Raw genomic sequence first — 22,285 nt, 5'->3', positions numbered from 1 at the left:
GGGGGGGGGGGCTGTGAGACCTGTGTGTGTGTGTGTGTGTGTGTGTCTGTGTCTTTAAATCTGACCAGACGCAGTCTGTCATTGTCTGCCTTGAGATCCCGCCCTCCTTGCCGCTGATTGGTCGATTCTCCTCTTTGTTACATCGCGAAGCAATGTTGCCAATGTCCCTTGGCTGCCGCCGATTGGCCGCCCTCCCTGTCAATCATTTGAAATCGCCCCAGTTCCGCAGCTTCTTTCAAAAGGACCGGGACCCCCATGGCCAGAGCTTTTGTGAAGAGCGATCCAGACAGCGGCTTGGAGCACAGCCTCGCTGAATTGATGGAAGAAAGAAGCTATTAATGAGGTAAAAAAAGGACAGGAAAATCTCCTCTTTTCTGCTACCAGGCGAGTTTCTCTTCCCCCACCCCTCACCCCCCACCTCCCCTCACACCCAGCCTTGTTAAAGTTCCAGGGCATTTCACTGATTTAAACAGACAAGGCAGCTGGTTCCGGGTGTCAGCTTTGCTTTTTGCTCAAGTGATGGTCAGCCAGAAAGCTGCCTTCAGACGGGGAAGGACTGAACCTCGCCACCACCCCACCCGTTATAAATTCAGGCTTCCCTCCGATCCAAAGCAGAGGGAGAATAAGTTTAGCTCACAGTGAAAATGGGGCGCTTGTTGTGAATAGTCTGGGCTGCTCCCTGTGCCAGCAAAGCCAAGAGTTAGCATTGGCCATCACTGGCATAAGCTTGTGTGAGGAGAGCATCGGGCTAGGAGTCACGTCTCAAAGTATTGGCATGAGGATGGCATCGCCCACTGTCTCACTTCGCCCCTGTGGAATGAGCAAAGGGGTGTGGTTAACAGAGAGAGAGAGAGGTTAGCTGGTGCCCTATAACCCCAGCTTGAAGGACTGGAGTTCGTGTGAGAGAAAGACTGTGCAATGACAATCTCAAAGTGAGGAAAACTCTCTTCTTTTCACCAACAGTGCTGTCATTCCATGGCACTGGCCCTGCTCTGTATCTTTGTAAACAGACTTGGCAAGTTGTGGTTTCACAGTGCTCTGAAACAAAATCTTTTGTTTGCCTTTTATTCTCCCTCCCAAAGGCAGCAGCTGCTTTCTGCATCTTGTCCATGAATTGCCTGGCAGATAAGGTGGTCAATGTTTGAATGAGGTTGGGAGCTATGATTTCAGGTCATTCTGATGTTGCCGTGAGGGCTTGGTGAGATATTGTTACTGTCAGGGGAGAATTGTTACACTCAGCAGCTGTTTGATCGAACCCAGATGTGGCCTGCAATGATTGCGCTGCACGTCTGACTGCTAATGATTCTGGTGGGGAAATGGTGTTCAGGAAAGCTGCACCTTTCACCTCTGAAGGACACACATGTTTGGCATGCCTGAAGACTGTTTGTCTTGTGTCCCACACTGTTTGGTTCTTTCTCAAAGCCAGTTCAGCTCTGGTTTTTTTTTTCACAACCTCTTATTGCTGCCCTTCCTGCACCTTTCTGGGATCCTATTTGCAGTTTGTCACCCACACACTTCCTGACTTGGCCTCTGTGCAGTGTGTTTGCACCAGCTTCGCTCTCACAGCTGCACACTTGCAGCCTCGCTCTGTGAATAACCCACCCAGAGGTAGCTGCAGGGAGGCAGTTCACTTCTCCTGGCTACTGGACCCAGCTGGTTTGTGCATGAACAGGGAGAGAGTGACTTTTTCAGTGATCCACTGAAATGTGTTTAGTCAATCGTTCACAAAGCAGACTTACGAATGGGAGTGATGGGACTAAATGCAGCGATGAAGAAAGACAGAAACAGCAGGCTGCTTTCGTTCAAGAAGACGGGGTTGTGGAGTGTTGAAAGTAATAGAGGGGTGTTACACACAGAAACAGACAGATCCCAATGAGTCATCCATCACGGACTTAGGTCCAAGGTGAAATAGCATTCGATGAGCAGTGATCATGACAGCGACTGGGGGGAACATTATGAAGCTGTCAATTGCACTATCAGAGTCAGTGATTGAAGCAGACGCTATTAACCTTCTCAGAGTTTATTAGAGAGGATGAATGAATGTGAGGAAGATGGGCGTAGGGTTACTGCTGGTCTGGAGGAGGATAAACCCCAATCAAACAGACCTTTTCCATTGTTGCCTTTTCTTTTATTCTTTATTGGGATGTGGACTTCGCTGGCTGGGCCACCAGTTATTACCCATCCCTAGTTGCCCTTGAGTGGGTGGGGGTGAGCTGCCTTCTTGAACCGCTGCAGTCCATGTGGTGTAGGTGCACCCACAGCGCTGTTAGGGAGGGAGTTCCAGGATTTTGACCCAGTGACAGTGAAGGAACGGCGGTATATTTCCAAGTCAGGATGGTGAGTTACTTGGAGGGGAACTTCCAGGTGGTGGTGTTCCTATCTATCTGCTACCCTTGCCCTTCTAGATGGTAGCGGTCGTGGGTTTGGAAGGTGCTGTCAAAGGAGCCTTGGTGAATTCCTGCAGTGCATCTTGTAGATGGTACACACACTGCTGCTACTGTGCGTCAGTGATGGAGGGAGTGAATGTTTGTGGATGTGGTGCCAATCGAGCGGGGCTGCTTTGTCCTGGATGGTGTCAAGCTTCTTGAGTGTTGTGGGAGCTGCACTCATCCAGGCAAGTGGGGAGTATTCCATCACACTCCTGACTTGTGCCTTGTAGATGGTGGACAGACTTTGTGGAGTCAGGAAGTGAGTTACTTACCACAGAATTCCCAGCTTCTGACCTGCTCTTTTAGCCATAGTGTTTATAAGGCTGGTCCAGTTCAGTTTCTGGTAAATGGTAACCCCCAAGATGGTGACAGTGGGGCATTCAGCGATGGTAATGCCATTGAACATCAAGGGGTGATGGTTAGATTCTCTTGTGTTGGTGATGGTCATTTGAGTAACATTCAACAAGACAGAAATGCTGAGTACAAATTTCGAGCAGTGTATAATCAACACCTGGAACCCAGGGTCAGTTCACAGCCTTGAAATCACTCTTCCAGGGAATGGATTCAATCTTGGCAATCCAGCTTTCTAGACTAGGCTGGTATAAGCATGATGGGCCAAATGGCCTCCTTCAGTGCTGTATGACTTTGATACCAAGTGATGTGGTGGCTTTTTGGCACACTGGCATCAAGCACTTGTCCAGCATGCTCTCTGGGTCATCCTGTGCCCGGAATGTGATTAGGTGTCAGAGCACCACTGGCGTTCTGTTAGATCGTAGAGCCCTTTCTGATGGGATGGAAGCAAAGTAAATTCCTCTCTCTTTCTTTTCTCTCTCTGTCTCTCTGTCTGTCTCTCTCTCTCTCTCTCTGTCTCTGTCTCTCTCTTTCCCTCCCCCCTCCCCTCTGTGGGTGTGTGTGTGTGTGTGTGTGTGTGTGTGTGTCCCTGTCTGTCTGTCTCTCTCTCTCTGTCTCTCTCCCTCTCTTCCCCTCCCCCTCTCGCCCCTCTCTCTCTCTCTCTCTTTCTCTCTATCTCTTTGACTCTCTCGCTCTCTCTCCCGCTGGCTCTCTCTCTGCCTATCACCTTTAAGAGGCCACAGCCTACAACACAAAACGTAGCTCACCTCTCTGAAAGCGGTTCTGTTTGCCAATGATGCACAGACACAATGAGAGAATAATATTATTACTGCAAACTCCTTAAACAGCAATTCACAGCCAATCCGTGGGAAGAAACAGTGAACAGCGTGTACTGTAGAATGGTGTTGTACCTTCGAGGCAGAATTTCAATGTGGCTCTCAATGTCAGCCAAGGGGTGATAAATGACTGTCGGGATTCCAACTGTCATTCTGCCTCCCCCGAGACCCCTCACTACTCTATTTAAACATCAGTGGGTGTGCAATGTGCAATTTGGCTGTGCTGAACCGTGTTGAGCAAGAGAAGGATTTTTTTTTTGTTGCTGAAACAGCTTGGTTATCTGGGTGCCTGAATCAGCATTGGTAAAATAAAATGGGCACTTTCCACTAGCCTGGGAGGAAGTTCTGTGGGGGGGGTTGGGGTTTGAGTACCAGATGCAGCTGCAATGATCCATTGCGACAGAGGTAGATGAGAGCAGTAATGTCAAGGTAACAGCGACTCTAGCAATGAAATGAGGATCTGAAAGTCTGTTGTGTTCGTCCATCTAGAACCAACTATGTGTCAGCCATGAGGCTCCCAGATTGCTGCTCTCCTGCCTTGTCCTAGTGTATATGGGCCGTGTAGCTCACCCTCTGAACCTGGCTGATCACCAATGCCCTTACTGGGTCTGATTGTTTTCTTGCCTGGCTGCACAAGGAATCTTCCAGCAATGTGGCTGCAGATCTGTCATCTACTGAGGTGGGTGGGTGATGGATTGCAATGCTTCGCCACCATCCATTCCCAGTTGCCAGTCTGAAGTGACACACACAGAGTTTAAACACGCCCTGATGCACGTTCATGACAAGCCACTGGTTCTTGTTACAGAAAGTCCCTGTCTTGAGGCTGTCCATTTGCAGTGGGCTGTGCAATGACGTGTTTCAGTGTGGAGAGGGACGACTTTGATCATGCTTCCCCATGAGCAGTAACTGCCTGCTTCTCTACCCAAGTAACTTCCATTCTTTTCTTCCTTGTGAGATTTGCCGTTTGGCAGCAGCTTAGGTGTCAGCTGTGGTCTAGTGGGTAACATTGGTTGTCTCACAGTCAGCAGGTCAAGGGCTCAAACCCCACTCGAGAGACCTGAGCAGAACACCTAGACTTGATACTTCAGCTGCAGCAGTGCTGTCTTTTGGATGCGATGTTAAACAGAGTCATGTCAAGGTGATTCATGATCATATTCTCTATTTTTACCATAGGGTGCACCATCTGCAGCTGCTGCTGAAGCCAAGGTGAATAGTGTACAGCATGAACAAAGTTGAAGAGATAAGGTTGATGTGTTGGAGCAGGACTGCAAACAGAGCCAGTAACTGTCCTGGGAGGAAGGGCTATCTTGTGAGCAAGTGCTCACCGGGTTTGGCACAGAGCGGTCAATTATCTTCTCCACTCATTGCCATCTTGTCTCTCTTTTTCTCACCAGAGCCAGCCAACAATGACTGTCCCACCGATGATGGAAGACCCCGTTCAGATTGGGGAAGACAAGTATATTCCCAAGTGAGTGAGAGCCCCATGGACAGGGTCCGAGATTGCAAAGCAGAATCGAGAGCAATGCTTCCTTCCTGTTCCCCTTTTCCTTCCGGTGACAGAGACTGAGAGGGGCACTCGTCTTGGAATCCCAGAATGTTGGCCAACATCCAATTGCTAGATGCTGTGAGGATGATTTCCCTGGCTAGGGAGCCTGGAACTCATGGTTAGAAACTCAGAATGCAGGACAGAAACGAGGAGGAATTTCTTCACTAGGAGGGTTGTGAATCTTTGTGAAGTTCTCTACCCCAGAGGGCTGTGGAAGCTCAGTCATGGAGGACGTTCAGAGCTGAGATTGAGAGATTTTTGGACTGAGGGAATCCAGGGATTTGGGGAGCAGCTGGGAAAGTGGACTCGAGGTAGGAGATCAGCCATGATCTCATTGAACAGCAGAGCAGGCTTGAGGGGCCGACTCATAGATTCGAGAATTGGACAGCACAGAAGAAGGCCACTTGGTCCAACGTGACTGCTGTTAGCAAATTAATCCCATTTCCTCCACTCTTTTCCCCACAGTCCTGCCAATCTTCCCTCTTCAACCATTTTGGAGATTCCTTTCCTCCTGCTCCTATTTGTCACGATCTTTTGGGTTTGGAGGATGTGATGGATATATAGGGCTGAGGAAGTATTGGACATGCAGCCTCCCTCCTGATTGAACAGTCGGGAATGGCACTGAGTTGCTGAGAGACACAAACACCATAGGATTCAGCTCCGTGACCTGATCTGCACCGAGATACCTGATCTCGGGCGAGGAGGCTGGAGAGACTCTGAAAAGAGGTCACTGTAGACACTCGGTTAAGGTCCACAGCCCTCGCTGGATGTAGGCACTGAAGAGCAAGAAGCTGGAAGCGAGATTTGAAAACTATGAGAGGGTTTGAGACAGTGCGTAAGGGAAGGGAACAGTCTTCCCCTGTCCAACCCCTCCTGTGGTTGTTGAGAGGGGATGGAGCGGTGCAGAAGCCAGTGACGATGGAGTCCTCAACTTTAAAGTAATCTTTCGGAGAGTGAGGAGTGGAAATGTAGGATAAGCTTCTTTAGACAGAGGGTTGTGGAGCATGGAATAATTTATCACAGGGAAGGGCATGGCTTAAAAGAGAATGGGAGGACTATGTGAAGCAGGGAAGATATGGAGATATGAGGAGAGAGCGAAGCAGTAAGGATTACATATGGATCGCTCAGGAGTCGGCATAGATATAAGCGTAGGGTTTATCAGTCCTCCACGACTACCAGAGAGCCTTCAGGATGTGAAGATGGTATCTGCTGGATACCACTGCCAACTATCAAGGAGCTGGATCAGAGGGACATGGACCAATTGTGCCTTTCACTTCCGTTTGTTAAAGAAATTGGAGAAGGATTTTCTTATTTTCTTTTTTAGAAAAGAAGGGCTATTTAACCGGCTGTGGTGGTTAGAGATGGATGGTGATGGGGTGAAAACTTCAGGAATATGTCCAAGCAGAGGTGGTAGCCCTACAGGGAGGGTGGAATGGCCTCCTTTGTGTGCCCTGAGTGTCTGCTTTATGGACATTGAGTGAGGACAAAGTTGGATTGGGACACAACGCCCCATGTAGTCGAATAGCCTGCTCTTGAGAGAAGTAACAGAGGATACGTGGAAGAGGGACTCAGCAGGGGGGAAGAAACACTTGCCAGACAAAGGGTTGGGGGTTGGATAGGGGAAAGAGGCCCAAGTATACAAAGAGGGCTTTTGTTTAGTTTACGTGGGGTTAACATGAAAGATGAAGTCACTCCTTTTGAGGCCTGAAATCCTAAAATAAATCAAGCTCCTTGTGTGCAACTCTCTGCATTTCCCTAAATGAAAGGACTCAGTTCCCCTTTCTTTCCCATTCACCCAGCTGACGATTCTTGACTGTGAATCCTCAGCATTTGAACTGCTGACATGATTTTTGACAAGTCCAAGTGAAGTGCAGACTGAAAATGGATCCAAGCACTTCACAGGTCCCCTTGTCTGCTCCCTGGCTCCATAGCTACCACTCGTGTCAAAGATCTGCCCATGTCTTTTGTAATGAAGTGTTTTGAAACCAAACAACCCATTCAATATTCATGTGGATAAAAGCAAAATACTGTGGGTGCTGGAAATCTGAAACAAAAACAGAAAATGCTGGAAAAACTCAGCAGGTCTGACAGCATCTGTGGAGAGAAAGACAGAGTTAACGTTTCGAGTCTGTATGACTCTTCAGAGCTCTGAGGAAGAGTCATACGGACTCGAAACGTTAACTCTGTTTCTCTCTCTCCACAGATGCTGTCAGACCTGCTGGGTTTTTCCAACATTTTCTGTTTTTGATTCAATATTCATGCTCTGCTCTTCTGGGCTCTTGGACAGACATACCTCATTTCCATCGCTCCACTGTTGATGTCTGTGCCTTCAGTGCCTGGACCCTAAGCCCTGGAATTCCCTCCCTGAGCCTCCCCGTCTCTTTCCTGCTGTTAGATGCTCCTTAACCCTCTTTGTTTTCCCCCTGACGCGGCCTGGTGTCAAATATTTGTTTGCTGATGCTCCTGTGTAGCAGCTTAGGATGTCTGACAATGGTAACGGTGTCATGAAAATACAAGTTGGTCTGTTGTTTGGGGCTGTGACCTACTGTGTGTTAATTCTAGGAGGGTTATACCTTGACTGACTGGAGTGACAAGCTGTCCCTGTTCACTGAAGGGTCCAGAGTGCGGCCTGGAACTGGCCCATATGGGTCATGGCAAGTGCCATTGATACATTTGCTGAGGCCAAGAAGCTTTGCCGAGGCTGATTCAAAGGAGTTTAATCCTGCATGTAGGTCTGATATCTGACTGGGATTGATGTGCTGAGAGAGGGAGGGGTGGGGGAAGATCTCCAGTTTCACTCGCAATGTCACCCCTCAATTTCAGAACAAGAATGCTTTCCCTGGGAACTTTTGGAAGCCTAAGAGACCGAGGGGGTAAAAAAATAAGTGATTGGATTCAGGTTATCAACTGCGGTTGTTAATCATCTTCTTCCTCTCACCTGTTATATATTTTACACCTCCAAGCTATGCAGAGATGACACTAGTTTATATGTGTGTAACAGGCTTTATTCACAATACTTTAGAATGTTTGCTCCATGCTTCAGCTCTGGCTTCTTGCTCTTTGTGCAGTTGTGTTTACTTTTCTGAGTCCACGCCTAACCAATCAAGCACAGTGAGCATCAATAGTAAACAGACTCTCAAAATCAAACACAGAACAATTGAACATGACAGCAATTCACTAGACATTCCCAGTCTCTGACAGGGATGGGTTCATTGGCTATCCTTTGTTTTCATGACAGTTGAATATATTGCAAGGACACTTGATGGCAAGAGTATGGGGCTAGTTGTATGTTGAAGGTTGAAGGTGCAGGCTCTTGTCCCTGATTGACCGAGCAGCTGGATTTGAAGTGAACCCAGAGACTCTCTTTGTCAGCTCACAGATTTATTGGCTTCATGGTGGGTGGAGCATTTACAAGAACTGGTACACAACTGGACTCATTGCCACCCCTCTGTAGCCTTCCTGTTAACTGCTGACTACCTGCTGGTCCTCCTTCCCAAGTCAGGAAGCTTCAGTACTGACCCTCGGACAGTGCAGCACCCCCTCGGTACTGACCCTCGGACAGTGCAGCACCCCCTCGGTACTGACCCTCGGACAGTGCAGCACCCCCTCGGTACTGACCCTCGGACAGTGCAGCACCCCCTCGGTACTGACCCTCGGACAGTGCAGCACCCCCTCGGTACTGACCCTCGGACAGTGCAGCACCCCCACGGTATTGACCCTCGGACAGTGCAGCACTCCCTCGGTACTGTGCTGAAGTGTCAGTCCAAGTGTGCCCAAGTCTCTTGAAATGGCAAGCTTCTGACTTGGGCAAGCACTCTAGCCATGAGATGCAGCTGACACGTGTGTGTGCGCATGCATGGGTGTGGTAATGAAAGTGGGGCAAAGATAAGGAAAGCAATAAAAGAATACTTTGTTTCCCCTCTTTACCGTAGGAAGGAGCTCCTGGGACACTTGAAGACGTACAACTATTATTATAAAGGACAGACCGCTCAGCTCCGACACAGAGAGGTAAGCTCTTTACTTGGATAGTATGTAGGTTACAATGAAAATCCACAGGATGTAGGATCAGCCTGGCGGCTGTACCTGGAGGCCTGAGATTGAGAAACGCAAGCTTTCATTTTGCCGGCCCTAAGCTCTGGAATTCTTTCCCTCAGCCTCTTAGCCTTCACCGTGTCTTCCTTTCCGATGTTCCTGAAAACATGCCTCTTTGACTGAAGTTGTCATCACCTAATACCTCCTCATGTGACCAGGTGTCCCATGAAGCACCTTGGGAATATCTTTTTTATTCTTTCAGGGGATGTGGGTGTCGCTGGCAAGGACAGCATTTGTTGCCCATCCCTAATTGCCCTTGAAAGAACCTTGCTCGGTCATTTCAGGGGACGGTGAAGAGTCAGCCACATTGCTGTGGGTCTGGAGTCACATGTAGGCCAGACCGGGTAAGGAGGGCAGATTTCCTTCCCTAAAAGGACATTAGTGAACCAGATGGGTTTTTACGACAATTGGCAATGGTTTCATGGTCATCATTACTGAGACTAGCTTTATATTCCAGGTTTTATTAATTGAATTTAAATTCCACCAGCTGCCGTGGGTTCAGGCTCGAGGGGCCGAGTGGCCTCCTCCTGCTCCTAATTCACATTTGAACCCATGCCCACTGAGCATTAGCCTGGGTACCCAGATTACTAGTCCAGTGACATTATCACTCCGCCGCTCTTTCCCTCTTATACCATGTTAACATTACTCTGTGAAAGGCGCTATCTAAATGCATGTAGTGTTTGCACAGGATGGAGAAATCCTGGCAGAGTTCAACCGCTACTCACTGAATTCAGATTTTTCTGTTGTTTGATTGTGTGTTACCCAATTAACAAGAGAAGGGGAAGAGATAGACTGTGTGCTCGTCACATCCTCTGCATGAGCCCCTTGCAGTGCCTCCTAAGCCCACTGGAGGGCAGCAATCTCTAGGGCACATGTGGTTTTGTGTGTGACTTTTACAGTACAGAACCAGGCCATTCAGCCCAACTGTTGGGTGTTTATGCTACACCTGAGCCACCTCCAACCCTTGTCATTTCACCTATCAACATATCCTTCCATTCCTTTCTTCCTCATGTGTTTATCCAGCTTCCCCTTAATGCATCTATCCTATTCACCTTAGCCACTCCCTGTGGTTGTGAGTTCCACATTTTCACCACTGTCTGAGTAAAATAGTTTCTCCTGAATTCCCCCATTGAATTTATTAATGACTGTCTGTCTTATATCGATGGGCCCTAGTTGTGGTCCCTTGTACGAGTGTAAATATCTTCCATATGTCCAAACCTTTCATCATTTTTAAGACCTCTCTACCAGGTCGCCCCTCAGCCTTCTCTTTTGTTGAGGAGTTATAGTCATTAATGGCACAGGAGGCCATTCAGTCCATCAAGTCTATTCCAACTCTCTACAGAGCAATCCAGTCAGTCTCACTCCTCTGCTTGATCCCTGTAATCCTGTAAGTTGAAGTATCCAGCCAATCTTGAGCCCATTACTGTTTGCTGTGTTAAAAAAGGGTTCCTCCTCACATTCCCCCTGTACCTCTTGTCCAAAACCTTCAGCCTGTGTTTTGTGTTTTATGTGCCATCAGCTGATGGGGACAGCTTTTCTTTGTCTAGTTTATCTAAGCCTGTCAGAATCTTGTACCCCTCTATCAGATCTCCCCCTCCATCTCCCTTACTCCAACGAGAACAAGTCCAGTTTCTGCAATCTCACTTTGTATTAAACTCCCTCCCCGCGTGGGACCATTCTGGTAAATCTCCTCTGTACCCTCTTCAGGAAGAAGAAGAGCTGATCATCGAGGGGCTTCTCAACATTTCATGGGGACTGCGCCGGCCAATCCGATTGCAGATGCAGGATGACAACGAGCGGATCCGACCCCCGCCTTCATCCACCTCCTGGCACTCGGGCTGCAGCATTGAAGCACAGAGGTGGGCAGCCACTGCACCGACCCTCCCCCCTGACCCTCACCCCGACCCCGACCCGACCCTCACCCCAACCCCGACACCAACCCAAACCGCAATGCTAACTCCAACATCAACCCTCACCCCGACCCCAGCCTGACCCTCCCACCTGACCCTCACCCTGACCCCAATCCAACCCTCACCCCGACCCCAACCCGACCCTCCCCCCTGACCCTCACCCTGACCCCAATCCAACCCTCACCCCGACCCGACACCAACCCAAACCGCAATGCTAACTCCAACATCAACCCTCAGCCCGATACCATCTCGAACCCCGTCCCTCACCCCGATACCGAGGTGTCGTGGGGAAGGTAATGGGAGGGGGGTGAAGACGGGGAGGAAGGTGAAGGCGGGGAGGGGGGGTGAAGGCGGGGAGTGGGGGTGAAGGCAGGGAGGGGGGGTGAAGACGGGGAGGGGGGGGTGAAGACGGGGAGGGGGGGTGAAGATGGGGAGGGGGGGGTGAAGATGGGGAGGGGGGTTGAAGACGGGGAGGGGGGGTGAATACAGGGAGGGGGGGTGGAGACGAGGAGGGGGTGAAGACGGGGAGGGGGGGTGAAGATGGGGAGGGGGGTGAAGACGGGGAGAGGGGGTGAAGACGGGGAGGGGTTACAGGGAAGAGAATGGCAATGAGAAGGGACCGGTGTGATTCTTTCTGCTTTTGAATGATATTTTCTCATTGTGGAGTCTGCTGGGAGATGTTTCTCAATCCTGATTATCTGTTTTATTCTTGTTGGAGTCCTGATAAAATGCTCTTCCTCACACAGACCCACCAAGACAACATTTGTTATACCAGATATCAAAGTGGAAGAGTCTGAGAGTGTGCCTGAGAAGAAGGAGACAGACGACTGTAAGTCTATTCTCACTCTCATCCTGCAATGTCCAGGTTTCAAACATGCAGTCACATAGGATCAGGAGAAGGCCATTCAGCCCCTTGAGCCTGTTCTGCCATTCAGTGAGATCATGCTTCCTCTCTATTTAAACTTCATCCACCTCCCTTTTCAAACAAAAAACCTCTTGCCCCAGATGGAAAATGATGAATTGATAGGGTTGCCAACCCTCCAGGATTAGCCTGGAGTCTCCAGGAATTGCAGATCCATCTCCAGGACACTGCTGTGTGCAAAAATCATCCGGACGTTCAAAACAAATGGGACTTTTTGTCATTTTCTAAGAACATTTCTCTTTACCAGATGTAAAAAAATATTGAAAATTGGGAACAAAAAAAGGCTGTTGGGCTGATAGTCAATCCGAGTCCAATTGGGTAATGAGTCTTTCTGCTCTCCAATTGGTGCAGGATGGCTGTACATCACAAGGATGGATGTGTTGGCCGACTAATTCCTGGAGTGTGAGGGCAAGACCGTGTGATGAAACCTCCAGGAATACATTGAATCACAGTTGGCAACCGTATGAATTGAGTTGGCATTTGTGGGAGAGAGTTGCACATGTGTCCCAGCCTTTGTGTGAAGTAGCATTTTCCTAATTTCTGTGCTGAGCGACCTGGCCAATGATCAAGTAAAGATCTAATTCAGTCCAAGATATGTCACTGTGGAGCTGATGGAAGTCTGCAGTTACCTCTTGGTCCGTGACCGATTCAGTCTCATTGCAGATCCATCCTTATTGTGAACCACTCCCAGCGACTCTCCCGGCGAGTGGACAGTTGGGTTTGGCCATTTTCCTTGTGTTTTCTTCCTCCCCCCCTCCACTCACCCTCTTCTCCTGCCCCCCCAGCCTGGCTCTCTCATCAGTCAGAACCACCAAGAGGTGATCTCTTGACTTTGTGCTTGTTCCAGACTGGCTCCATTGGGAAGAAGAGCCAAGGCTGGGACATGGATGGTTCTCTTTCTGATCAGCTGGGCCTCTTCATCCAACGGCTGGGGCTGGAGGGGAAAGTGAGGGGGGAGTGGCATTTTCACTCATCCTCGGTGAGGATCAAGGCCTCCAGGGAGGAATAGCCCGCTGACAACTGAATGGCCAGGCCTGGATATGTGGCCTCGGGCTGGAGGGTGGGTGACTGTTTAGCTGAGAGGAAGAGACTGGTAGCGGGGAATGAATACACTCTGTTCCCCTTTTGCTTCTCCAGATTTCCAAGAGTGCAGCTCGGGTGATGCAGGGAGCTCACAGTTAATGCGGACCAAGAGTGATGCCGGAGCCCTGATCTTCCGGAGGGCAAATCTGCGGTCACCGAGTGACAAGCGCAAAATTAGACGACATCGCTTCTCTATCAATGGTCACTTTTATAACCATAAGGTGGGTCACCGATTGATCTAGCACTTAGCGGGACGCCAAGAGAGGGTGGTAAATGGCGCCACAGTGTGGCAGAGCTTCACTCCGCTGGCAGGCCTGGCTGAGTACAGTGTGAACGTTCTGGAGCATTGCACTGCCTGTCAGCTTGCCAACTTTGCTTCAATATATCCTTGGAGGCTTTATCACCTTGCCTCTTGCCTTCTCACTCAAATCACCTTTTTACCTGTTTCTTCAATCGTGGCTGAACGCACGTGTTCACGGAATATGTAAAATACATTGGGGTGGAATTTCACAGGAGCGGGGTAAAATGTAAAATGTGGTGAGCCGTTCAAAAGCCCGTTGACTTCGGCCAGACTGTAAAATCCCACCGGCGCACAATTCCGCCATTTGTGTCTCTTCCCCTGATCAGGGAGACCCCCGTGCTGGGTGAGCAGGGTCAGTATCGAGCAGTCAGGAATCAGATATGACGCTGTCTGACACACAAGGAGGAAAGAGAAACACACGGTGGATGTAGGAAACCTAAAGTCAGAACAGAAAATGCTGGAAATACTCAGCAGGCTTGGCAGTATCTGTGGAAAGAGAAACAGGGTTCATGATTCAAAACATCCAAGTTCTCACAGATACTGCCTGGTGTGCTGAGTGTTTTTTGCTTTGGTTTATTCTTTATTATTTATTATTATTTATCGATACATTAAAAGCTTTCACTGGATAAAAGCCCTGAATACCCCTTTGAGATTTTTCTCATTCTCATCACACTGATTAGATGCTGTGCTCCCATGAGGGGAATGGTTTTCATGCTAAGTTCCTTCACTGTCACTGGGTCAAACTGGAACTCCCTCCCTAACAGCACTGTGGGTGTGCGTACACCACATGGACTGCAGCGGTTCAAGAAGGCAGCTCACCACCACCTTCACTTGGGGATGGGCAACAAATGTTGGCCCAGCCAGTGAAGCCCACATCTTGGGAACGGATTTAAAAAAAAATCAGTGGCAACTTTCTGCTCTACCTCTGTTTGGATTGTCTCTTTGACATAGTCCCTTGTGGAACACGCTCTCTCGCCAGTGCAGACATGATGGGCTGAATGGCCTCCTTCTGCACTTGTAACCATTCTGTGATTTTCTTCCTCTCTCTTTCTGCAGACGTCTGTCTTCACTCCTGCGTTTGGTTCTGTTACTAATGTCCGTGTGAACAGCACCATGAGCACTCTTCAGGTCCTAAACCTACTCCTCAACAAGTTTAAGGTAAGCAGTTGGCAGGCACAAACCAGCTTCTCCGACTTAGTGGGAGGAAAGAGGTGTTGGTGAGAAATAGTTCACGATTTGCAAGCTGTGGAATGAACGTGAATTGGTTACAACACCTAGTTAATGCCTTCACTCATCCAGAAAGTACTTTCACAAGAGCTGTGAGACCAACTCTCTGTGTTGTGTTGTATGACCTGGGACTTTTTGTCTATTTGGGAATGCTAACAATTCCATTGCCCCTGTACTGTCAGACTTTTGTTCGATATTCACTCCAGCATACACTGGAATTTCCTTCTGTCTCAACTCTTGCAATGCTCTCCCATGCCCTCAGCCTCCAGAAACTTCAGCTGGTCGAACACTGCTCCCTGCGCACTGCCTCAGACCTTGCCCCATTCACCCATCACCAGTGTCCTCACTGGACTGCATTGGCTCCAGCTCCTCTGCTGCCTCTGAATTGAAACCCGCTTCCTGACATTTCAATCCCTTCCCTTTCTCAGTCACCCTCCTCCAGCCCTGCAAGCAGTGTCTAACTCCCTCAAACATTTCTGTCCCTCTACCTCTGTTCTCTTGTACACATGTGCCGCACCCCTCACCACACCATTGTTAACCATGCTTTCAGTCAGACAAACCCCTGCATCGTCTGCAATTCCTTTCTGAAATCTCTCCACGCTCCTCACTGCTTTTCTTCAAATCCATCTCTGGCCACATTATTGGTCTCCCCTCCGAGTCCTTAGGCTCAATGTTCATTCTTTGTCTGGTTCTCCCAGGGCAAGGCATTGAGCCTTTCTTTTGAACAGCAAAGGTACTATGTAAATGCAGGTTGTTGTAGGTCAAGGCCTATGCTAACAGAGGAAAGGAGATTGGGAGGAAATGGTGGGGATCTATGGCGGGGTCAGAGAGGTCACAAAGTTGAGAGATTTGCCTTGGACAAGGGACAAGATTTTGAAAGGTGTTGTCATGTTTTTTTCCCCCTTTTCTTTCCAGATAGAAAACAGTTCTGATGAATTTGCACTTTATATTGTTCACACCAGCGGAGGTGAGTGGCTGATGGGTATGTCTTTCTTGAGATCTTGCACAGCAAGTTCATACACCAGGGAGAAATGAGTCAATTTAATGTCAAAGTAATCTCACAGGTTGGCAGTGAATCTGGTGAAAACACACAACAGATTGGTCCAGATCTTCAGGCCAATTTGGAGATTTCGGGAGAAGCGTTGGCACAGTGGTATTGTCACTGGGCTAGAGGCATTGTCACTGGATTCCAGGTTCAAATCCCACCTTGGCAGGTGGTGAAATCTGAATTCCACAAAAATCTGGAATTAAAAGTCTAATGATGAATCACTGCCGATTGTCGTAAAAACCCACCCAGTTCACGAGAGTCCTTTCTGGAAGGAAATCTGCCATCCTTCCCCGGTCTGGCCTACAGCAATGTGGCTGAATCTTAACTACCTTCTGAACAAGGGCAGTAAGGGATGGACAATAAATGCTGGCTTAGCCATGGATGAAAATAAAGTGTACCCCTCTGGTTGACACCTGAGTGGATGATGTTCCCCCCGCCACCCTTGACAGAAGATCAGCAGATGTTCACCTGTCTATCTGGGAACTGGGCTGACTTAGGCTGGCTGCTCACGGACAGCCAGAAGCAGATTTCCAGCACTCAATCCTGCACCTCGTCAAATTTGTCCTTTCCCTTTCAGCTTCTTCAGCATTTTGGACCTTTTTTCAAAAATTCTTTTCCATTCAATTCCAAAGGTGTGCAAACAACGATATCAAAATAGAAGGTTTCGTATTCTTTGAGTTGACCAATGTCTTCTCTCTGTGTATAAGGATGTAGCTACCATGTGAGGTAGTGTAACTTGACAGGGTCAGAGACAGGCCACAAACACAGTGACCTTGTGATATGATGTGTGGGTATATGCTCTGCATCTTACTCATGTGCTCAGTATAGAGGAAGACACAGAAGAGTACACACAGACATCGTATGATGTTACCATGCAGGTTAGCACATATAGAAAATCAGAATTTTATTTAAGTGGTGAGAAACTTGTAAATATTCAGGTTCGGAGATTTTAGGGTAGACTTGCACAAGAAACACTAAGTTAGCATGTGCCTAACTGGCAAGCGTTTAGGAAGGCAAATGGAATGTTGGTCTTTATTGCAAGGGGATTGGAGTACAGGAATAAGGAAGTCTTGCTGCAATTGTACAGGGCTTTGATGAGACCACACCTGGAACACTGTGTACAGTTTTGCTCTCAGTATTTAAGGAAGGATATACTTGCATTGGAGGTAGTTACAGCGAAGGCTCACTAGGTTGGTCACTGAGATGAGGGGGTATCCTAGGATGCGAGGCTGAGTACATTCTATTCTCTGGAGTTTAGAAGAATGAGAGGCCATCTGACTGAAACATACAAGATTCAGAAGGGGTTTGACATGGGAGATACTGAGTGGTTGTTTCTCCTGGCAGGGGTATCTAGAACAGGGGGGCACAGTCTCAGGATAAGGGCCCATTATTTAGGATTGAGAGGAGGAGAAATGTCTTCATTCAAAGGGTTGTGGATGCTCAGTTATTGAATATATTCAAGACTGAGATCAACAGATTTTGGGTGTCTCAGGCATATGGGGATTGGACGGGAAAGTGGAGTTGAGGGCAAAGATGAGCCGTGATCTTATTGAATGGTGGGGCTACTCCTCTACTCCTACTCAACTCCGAGAGTTTAATGTGTAATGGTCCACTCCTGCTCCTATTACTTAGGTTCTTATGTAACACAGGACCGTACACACTGACTCTTTCCCCTGTTGCAGTGGGGACACAGAACAATTTAAGTGAGAAAAGCAAAAAACTGCGGATGCTGGAAATCGAAAACAAAAATACCTGGAAAAACTCAGCAGGTCTGACAGCATCTGCGGAGAGGAACACAGTTAATGTTTCGAGTCCATACGACTCTTCAACAGAACTAAGGAAAAATAGAAAAGGGGGGACATATAAGCTGGTTTAAGGGGGTGGTTGGGACAAGAAGAGCTGGATAGAGGGCCAGTGATAAGTGGAGATAACCAAAGATGTCACAGACAAAAGGAAAAAGAGGTGTTGAAGGTGGTGATATTATCTAAGGAGTGTGCTAATTAAGGGTAGAAAGCAGGACGAGCAAGGTACAGATAGCCCTAGTGGGGGTGGGGTGGGGTGAAGGGAAGGGATCGAAATAGGCTAAAAGGTAGAGATAAAACAATGGATGGAAATAAATTTAAAAATAATGGAAATAGGTGGGAAAAGAAAAACCTATATAAATTATTGGAAAAAACAAAAAGGAGGGGGAAAATCGGAAAGGAGGGTGGGGATGGAGGAGAGAGTTCATGATCTAAAATTGTTGAACTCAATATTCAGTCCGGAAGGCTGTAAAGTGCCTAGTCGGAAGATGAGGTGCTGTTCCTCTAGTTTGCGCTGAGCTTCACTGGAACAATGCAGCAAGCCAAGGACGGACATGTGGGCATGAGAGCAGGGTGGAGTGTTGAAATGGCAAGCGACAGGGAGGTCTGGGTCATGCTTGCGGACAGACCGAAGGTGTACTGCAAAGCGGTCACCCAGTCTGCGTTTGGTCTCTCCAATGTTGAGGAAACCGCATTGGGAGCAACGAATGCAGTAGACTAAGTTGAGGGAAGTGCAAGTGAAATGCTGCTTCACTTGAAAAGAGTGCTTGGGCCCTCGGACGGTGAGGAGAGAGGAAGTAAAGGGGCAGGTGTTGCATCTTCTGCAGTTGCAAAATTACAATTTACAAAAATTTACAATTTAAGTGAAGACTGGAACAGGTTTCTTTCTAATCTTTTTGACGGTGTAACTCTCTCCAGAAAGAACAAAATTGAAGAATTCAGACTACCCTCTGATCTCCCGTATTCTTCAGGGACCATGCGAAGCCATAGCTAAAATATTTCTGATGGAGAAAGACCTGGGTGAAGAGGTCACCTATGATGTGAGTCCCTTTTTCATGTTTACTGATCGATTGAATTGCCTGTGGGGCTATGGTTGAGGGAGGTTGCAATCGAGAAACTATTCTTTTTGAATGGTACAGACCGAGAACGAGATGGGCTGCCGGTGTGTGAGTGCATGTGTGGGATTCACAATGGGCTGAAACACATGAATGGATGTGCGTTTTCTCCTGGCACCCCTTGAGGTACAGGATAGCAGTCACCATGACCATTCCCCCATCAAGCCTTGCAGTGACCTTGGCAAAGAGCTCCGAGCAAAGATTGGGTACGATTTGTAGGGAGTCAGAAAGCCAAAAGACAGTAAGGCAAATGGAATGCTGGCCTTTATTCCAAAGGTAATGGAGTATAAAAATAGGGAAGTCTTGCTAAAACTATAGAAGGCGCTAGTTAGACCATACCTAGAATACTGTGAACAGTTTTGGTTCCCCTAATCTAAGGAATGATATACTGGCATTGGAGGCAGTCCAGAGAAGGTTCATTAGGTTGATTCTGGGGATGGAGGGAGGTTGGGTCTGTACTCGGAGTTTAGAAGAATGAGAGGTGACCTTATTGAAACATATAAGATTCTTCAGGGGCTTGACAGGGTAGATGCTGAGAGGCTGTTTCCCCTTGTGGGAGAATCTAGGACCGGAGGGCATAATCTCAGAGTAAGGGGGCGCCCGTTTAAAACAGAGATGAGGAGGAATTTCTTCTCTCAGAGGGTAGTGAATCTGTGGAATTGTTTACTGCAGAGAGCTGTAGAAGCTGGGTCATTAAGTATATCCAAGGCTGAGATGGACAGATTTTTAATCAGTAAGGGAATCAAGGGTTATGGGGGAAAAGGCAGGAAAGTGGAGTTGAGGATTATCAGATCAGTCATGATCTCATTGAATGGCGGAGCAGACTCGATGGGCCGAATGGCCTACTTCTGCTCCTACGTCTTATGGTCTTATGTGCGCAGGAAAGAGCTGTGCTGCTGGGGTTCATTGCTGCTGCACACTCGACAATGCAGGGACCTTTGCAAGCATGTCCACCCAGGACAAATGAGAATGTTCTCTACCTCATCACCAGGGGTGACCTGAGTTTCCCTGACCAGGCTCTGTGTGTGAGGCAAGCTGGCTGGTTGAGATCACTCTAATCTTCTGGGTCTGATTTTTACACAGTCCTAATGGCAAGTAGAGGATTAGAATTTGTTGGGAGTGCAGGAGAACAAGCTCAGAGATGAACAAGTGAGGTGCTGCACTGCCACCACAGGCACAAAGGTGTAATTACAGCATGACTCATTTACATAGGAATTTTCCATTATGATGAATAAAGGTTCAAAGGAGGCTCAAACATGTATCAGATTCATACATCTGTGTGAAATTCTTATTTGCCTCCCTAACCGATTACAATCGACCTCAGCTGTAATGCCAGGAAGTAAGAAGGGGAAGTATTAATGTTTGGTTCATGTTGAAATATTTCCAAATATTTGTCTCAATTTGTATATATTTCTTGTCTTTTTACTCTCTCTTACCCGAATATAGGTTGCTCAGTACATCAAATTTGAAATGCCAGTGCTGCAGAGTTTTATTGTAAAACTGAAGGAAGAGGAAGATCGAGAAGTCAAAAAGTTAACACGCAAGTGAGTTCCTGTCCAAATCTCAGCACTGTGGGCCAACTTGATGTTTTCTTGGTTTTTCGGGAGGTGGGGTGGGGGAGCCCATTTTGGAAAAGATAAAGGTGAATTGTTGCTCATGGTTGTAATTTTGGTAGGACCACTGAACACCTCTGGGTTAATTTAGAGTATATCTTTGCACGTTTTAATATTTCTGTCAAACGTTACTTTTTGGAAGAATTTTGGAGCGCCGCCACTGGTGGGAGGGTGTAACAACAGCATGACATGTTTACACAGGAAATTCCAATGAAAACTAAAAACACGGGAACATGTGAGTGAAAAAGCTGGCAGGATATACAGGCTAAAGTCAGATTTCTTGAATAAAATTACGGATATAGATATTGATTATGGATGAGAGACAAACCTCTGTTTTATTGGGCCAGTGCAAGATCTCCACTTAACAGTGGGAAGGCTTTGGCCATAAGAAATTAGAGTTGGAGTAGACCATTAGGCCCTTCGAGCCTGCTCTGCCATTCAATACGAACATGCCTGATCTTTTACCTCAACTCTACTTTCCTGCCCAATACTTTACACCATAAAAGTTGACAAAAACTCTCTTACTTTTGTACCCTTAAGTCTCTCTTTATAAAGCCAAACATCACATATGGTTTTTACACAGACTTATCAACCTGTCCTCTCACCTTCAAAGATTTGTCTTCACCAAGGTCTCTCTCAACCTGCTCCCCTTAAATTCTATTCAGTTTGCATTCGCTTTGGAAGTGAAAGGTTAAGAGCATTCAAGAATAAAGTATGAGGCGAAATTAGGGATTAAGTGAAATATTTCTTAAAGTTTGCACTGTCAGCTGTAACTGAGGGAGTAGCACTATTGCCCGAGACTGATAGTTGTGTGTTGAAGTTCCGTTCCTGACCACCTCATCCAGGTTGACACTCCCGGCGCAGTATGGAGGGAGTGCTGCACTGTCACTCAAAATGTAGCCTGAGATGACGATGTTTCTTTTTCCAGGTATTCAGTGATGCGTGCGATCATTGAGACACGAGTGCAAGAGCTGACAGAGTCCTGGGCACATATCTGAGACTCGGCACAGCGGTTGGATTGACTGGTACGGGATGGTTTTGAGCAGGCGCTCTTGGCTGTTAGCGTCTGGGCCATGACGCATAGACTATGCACTTCACTACCTACCGACGAGTGGGACATACATGCACCTTCCAGACTGGCACCTGTGGAGAAATGTTAGCTGGGAGGGGTTCCTGAACAGGGTTGCCAACTCTCTTGAATTTCCCTCAGGTCTTCAGCAACTGAAGATGAATCTTCCGCTCAGCACTCTGAACAAAATCTAGGTGAGAAAATGTCGGAGGAGCATTCAAAAACATCACCTTTGCCACCATTCGCCCCCCCGCCCCCCTCCAACCCCCACCAATTTTATTTGAACACTTGCAATTCTTTCAGAAATATAAGAGTTTTGGGAGAAAAGGCTGAGTTGAGAATCAACAAAGTGAGTGATAAAGACTCTGCTTATTTCTAATTGCTGTGAAAAGTTGGGAAAACCATGAGGATAGACAAGTTGGATGAGCAGTGACAGGAGCGTGGCAGGTGGTGTAGGTGGGGAGAGGTCAGGACATCCTGATGAGACCTTTGGGAATACATCCAATCAGAACTGGCAACCCGATTCCTGAACCATCCCAGCATAGACACAATGGGCCGAATGGCCGTCTTCTATGCTGTAACAATACTATAATTCGCCTCGAACCACTCCATTTTGCTATTAAACTACTTTTTGATCACTGTTCTAGAACAGACTCGAATGTTAAGGGTAGGTTAGATCTCTGGGGTTCTCTGCAACCTGAGCGGTGTCATGGTACTCAACTTAGGTGAGCCACAGATTGGCAAATGAATGTCAAATGTTTTATTGAAATCCGAGAGCACAAGGAATGAAACTATTGGTGAACAATCCTATTGGGTTGCAGCACAAAAGCTACTTTGAAATGTTGCTCTCTTAAACCTCAGTGTTCTGCAGAGGCTTGTAAGACTAACCCCATTGAAAAGAGGGAAAACCAGACCAGCACCTGACTTTTCCAGCTGTCTCT

The 22,285-nt window shown here is 47.7% G+C and overlaps 1 protein-coding gene across 2 annotated transcripts; it reads left to right on the top strand.

Moving 5' to 3' along the window:
* Positions 1–204: 204 nt before the first annotated feature.
* Positions 205–21,987, top strand: rassf2a (Ras association domain family member 2a). 2 transcript variants are annotated; one of them, XM_078565430.1, is made up of 11 exons: positions 205–343; positions 5,011–5,084; positions 9,095–9,170; positions 10,962–11,113; positions 11,911–11,993; positions 13,224–13,390; positions 14,527–14,628; positions 15,613–15,664; positions 18,466–18,587; positions 20,109–20,206; positions 21,204–21,987. In XM_078565430.1, the coding sequence occupies exons 2-11, from the start codon at positions 5,023–5,025 to the stop codon at positions 21,271–21,273; spliced, it is 984 nt and encodes a 327-aa protein (XP_078421556.1). In that variant the 5' UTR covers positions 205–343; positions 5,011–5,022; the 3' UTR covers positions 21,274–21,987. The 2 variants fall into 2 exon arrangements, with proteins under 2 accessions (XP_078421556.1, XP_078421557.1); XM_078565431.1 differs by lacking the exon at positions 205–343 and adding an exon at positions 4,794–4,822.
* Positions 21,988–22,285: the final 298 nt, after the last annotated feature.

This window comes from Cetorhinus maximus, chromosome 20 (genome assembly GCF_964194155.1).
Source record: "Cetorhinus maximus chromosome 20, sCetMax3.hap1.1, whole genome shotgun sequence".
Classification (NCBI taxonomy): domain Eukaryota; kingdom Metazoa; phylum Chordata; class Chondrichthyes; order Lamniformes; family Cetorhinidae; genus Cetorhinus; species Cetorhinus maximus.
The sequence above is the reverse complement of the archived record's forward strand: the minus strand, read 5'-3'. Positions and strand labels throughout refer to the sequence as shown.

Coding starts and splice junctions, on each gene's coding strand:
- rassf2a (XM_078565430.1), top strand. CDS start 5,023: ATGACTGTCCCACCGATGATGGAAGACCCCGTTCAGATTGGGGAAGAC. Junction 11,114..11,910: donor TGCAGCATTGAAGCACAGAG/GTGGGCAGCCAC, acceptor TTCCTCACACAG/ACCCACCAAGACAACATTTG. Junction 15,665..18,465: donor TATTGTTCACACCAGCGGAG/GTGAGTGGCTGA, acceptor AACTCTCTCCAG/AAAGAACAAAATTGAAGAAT.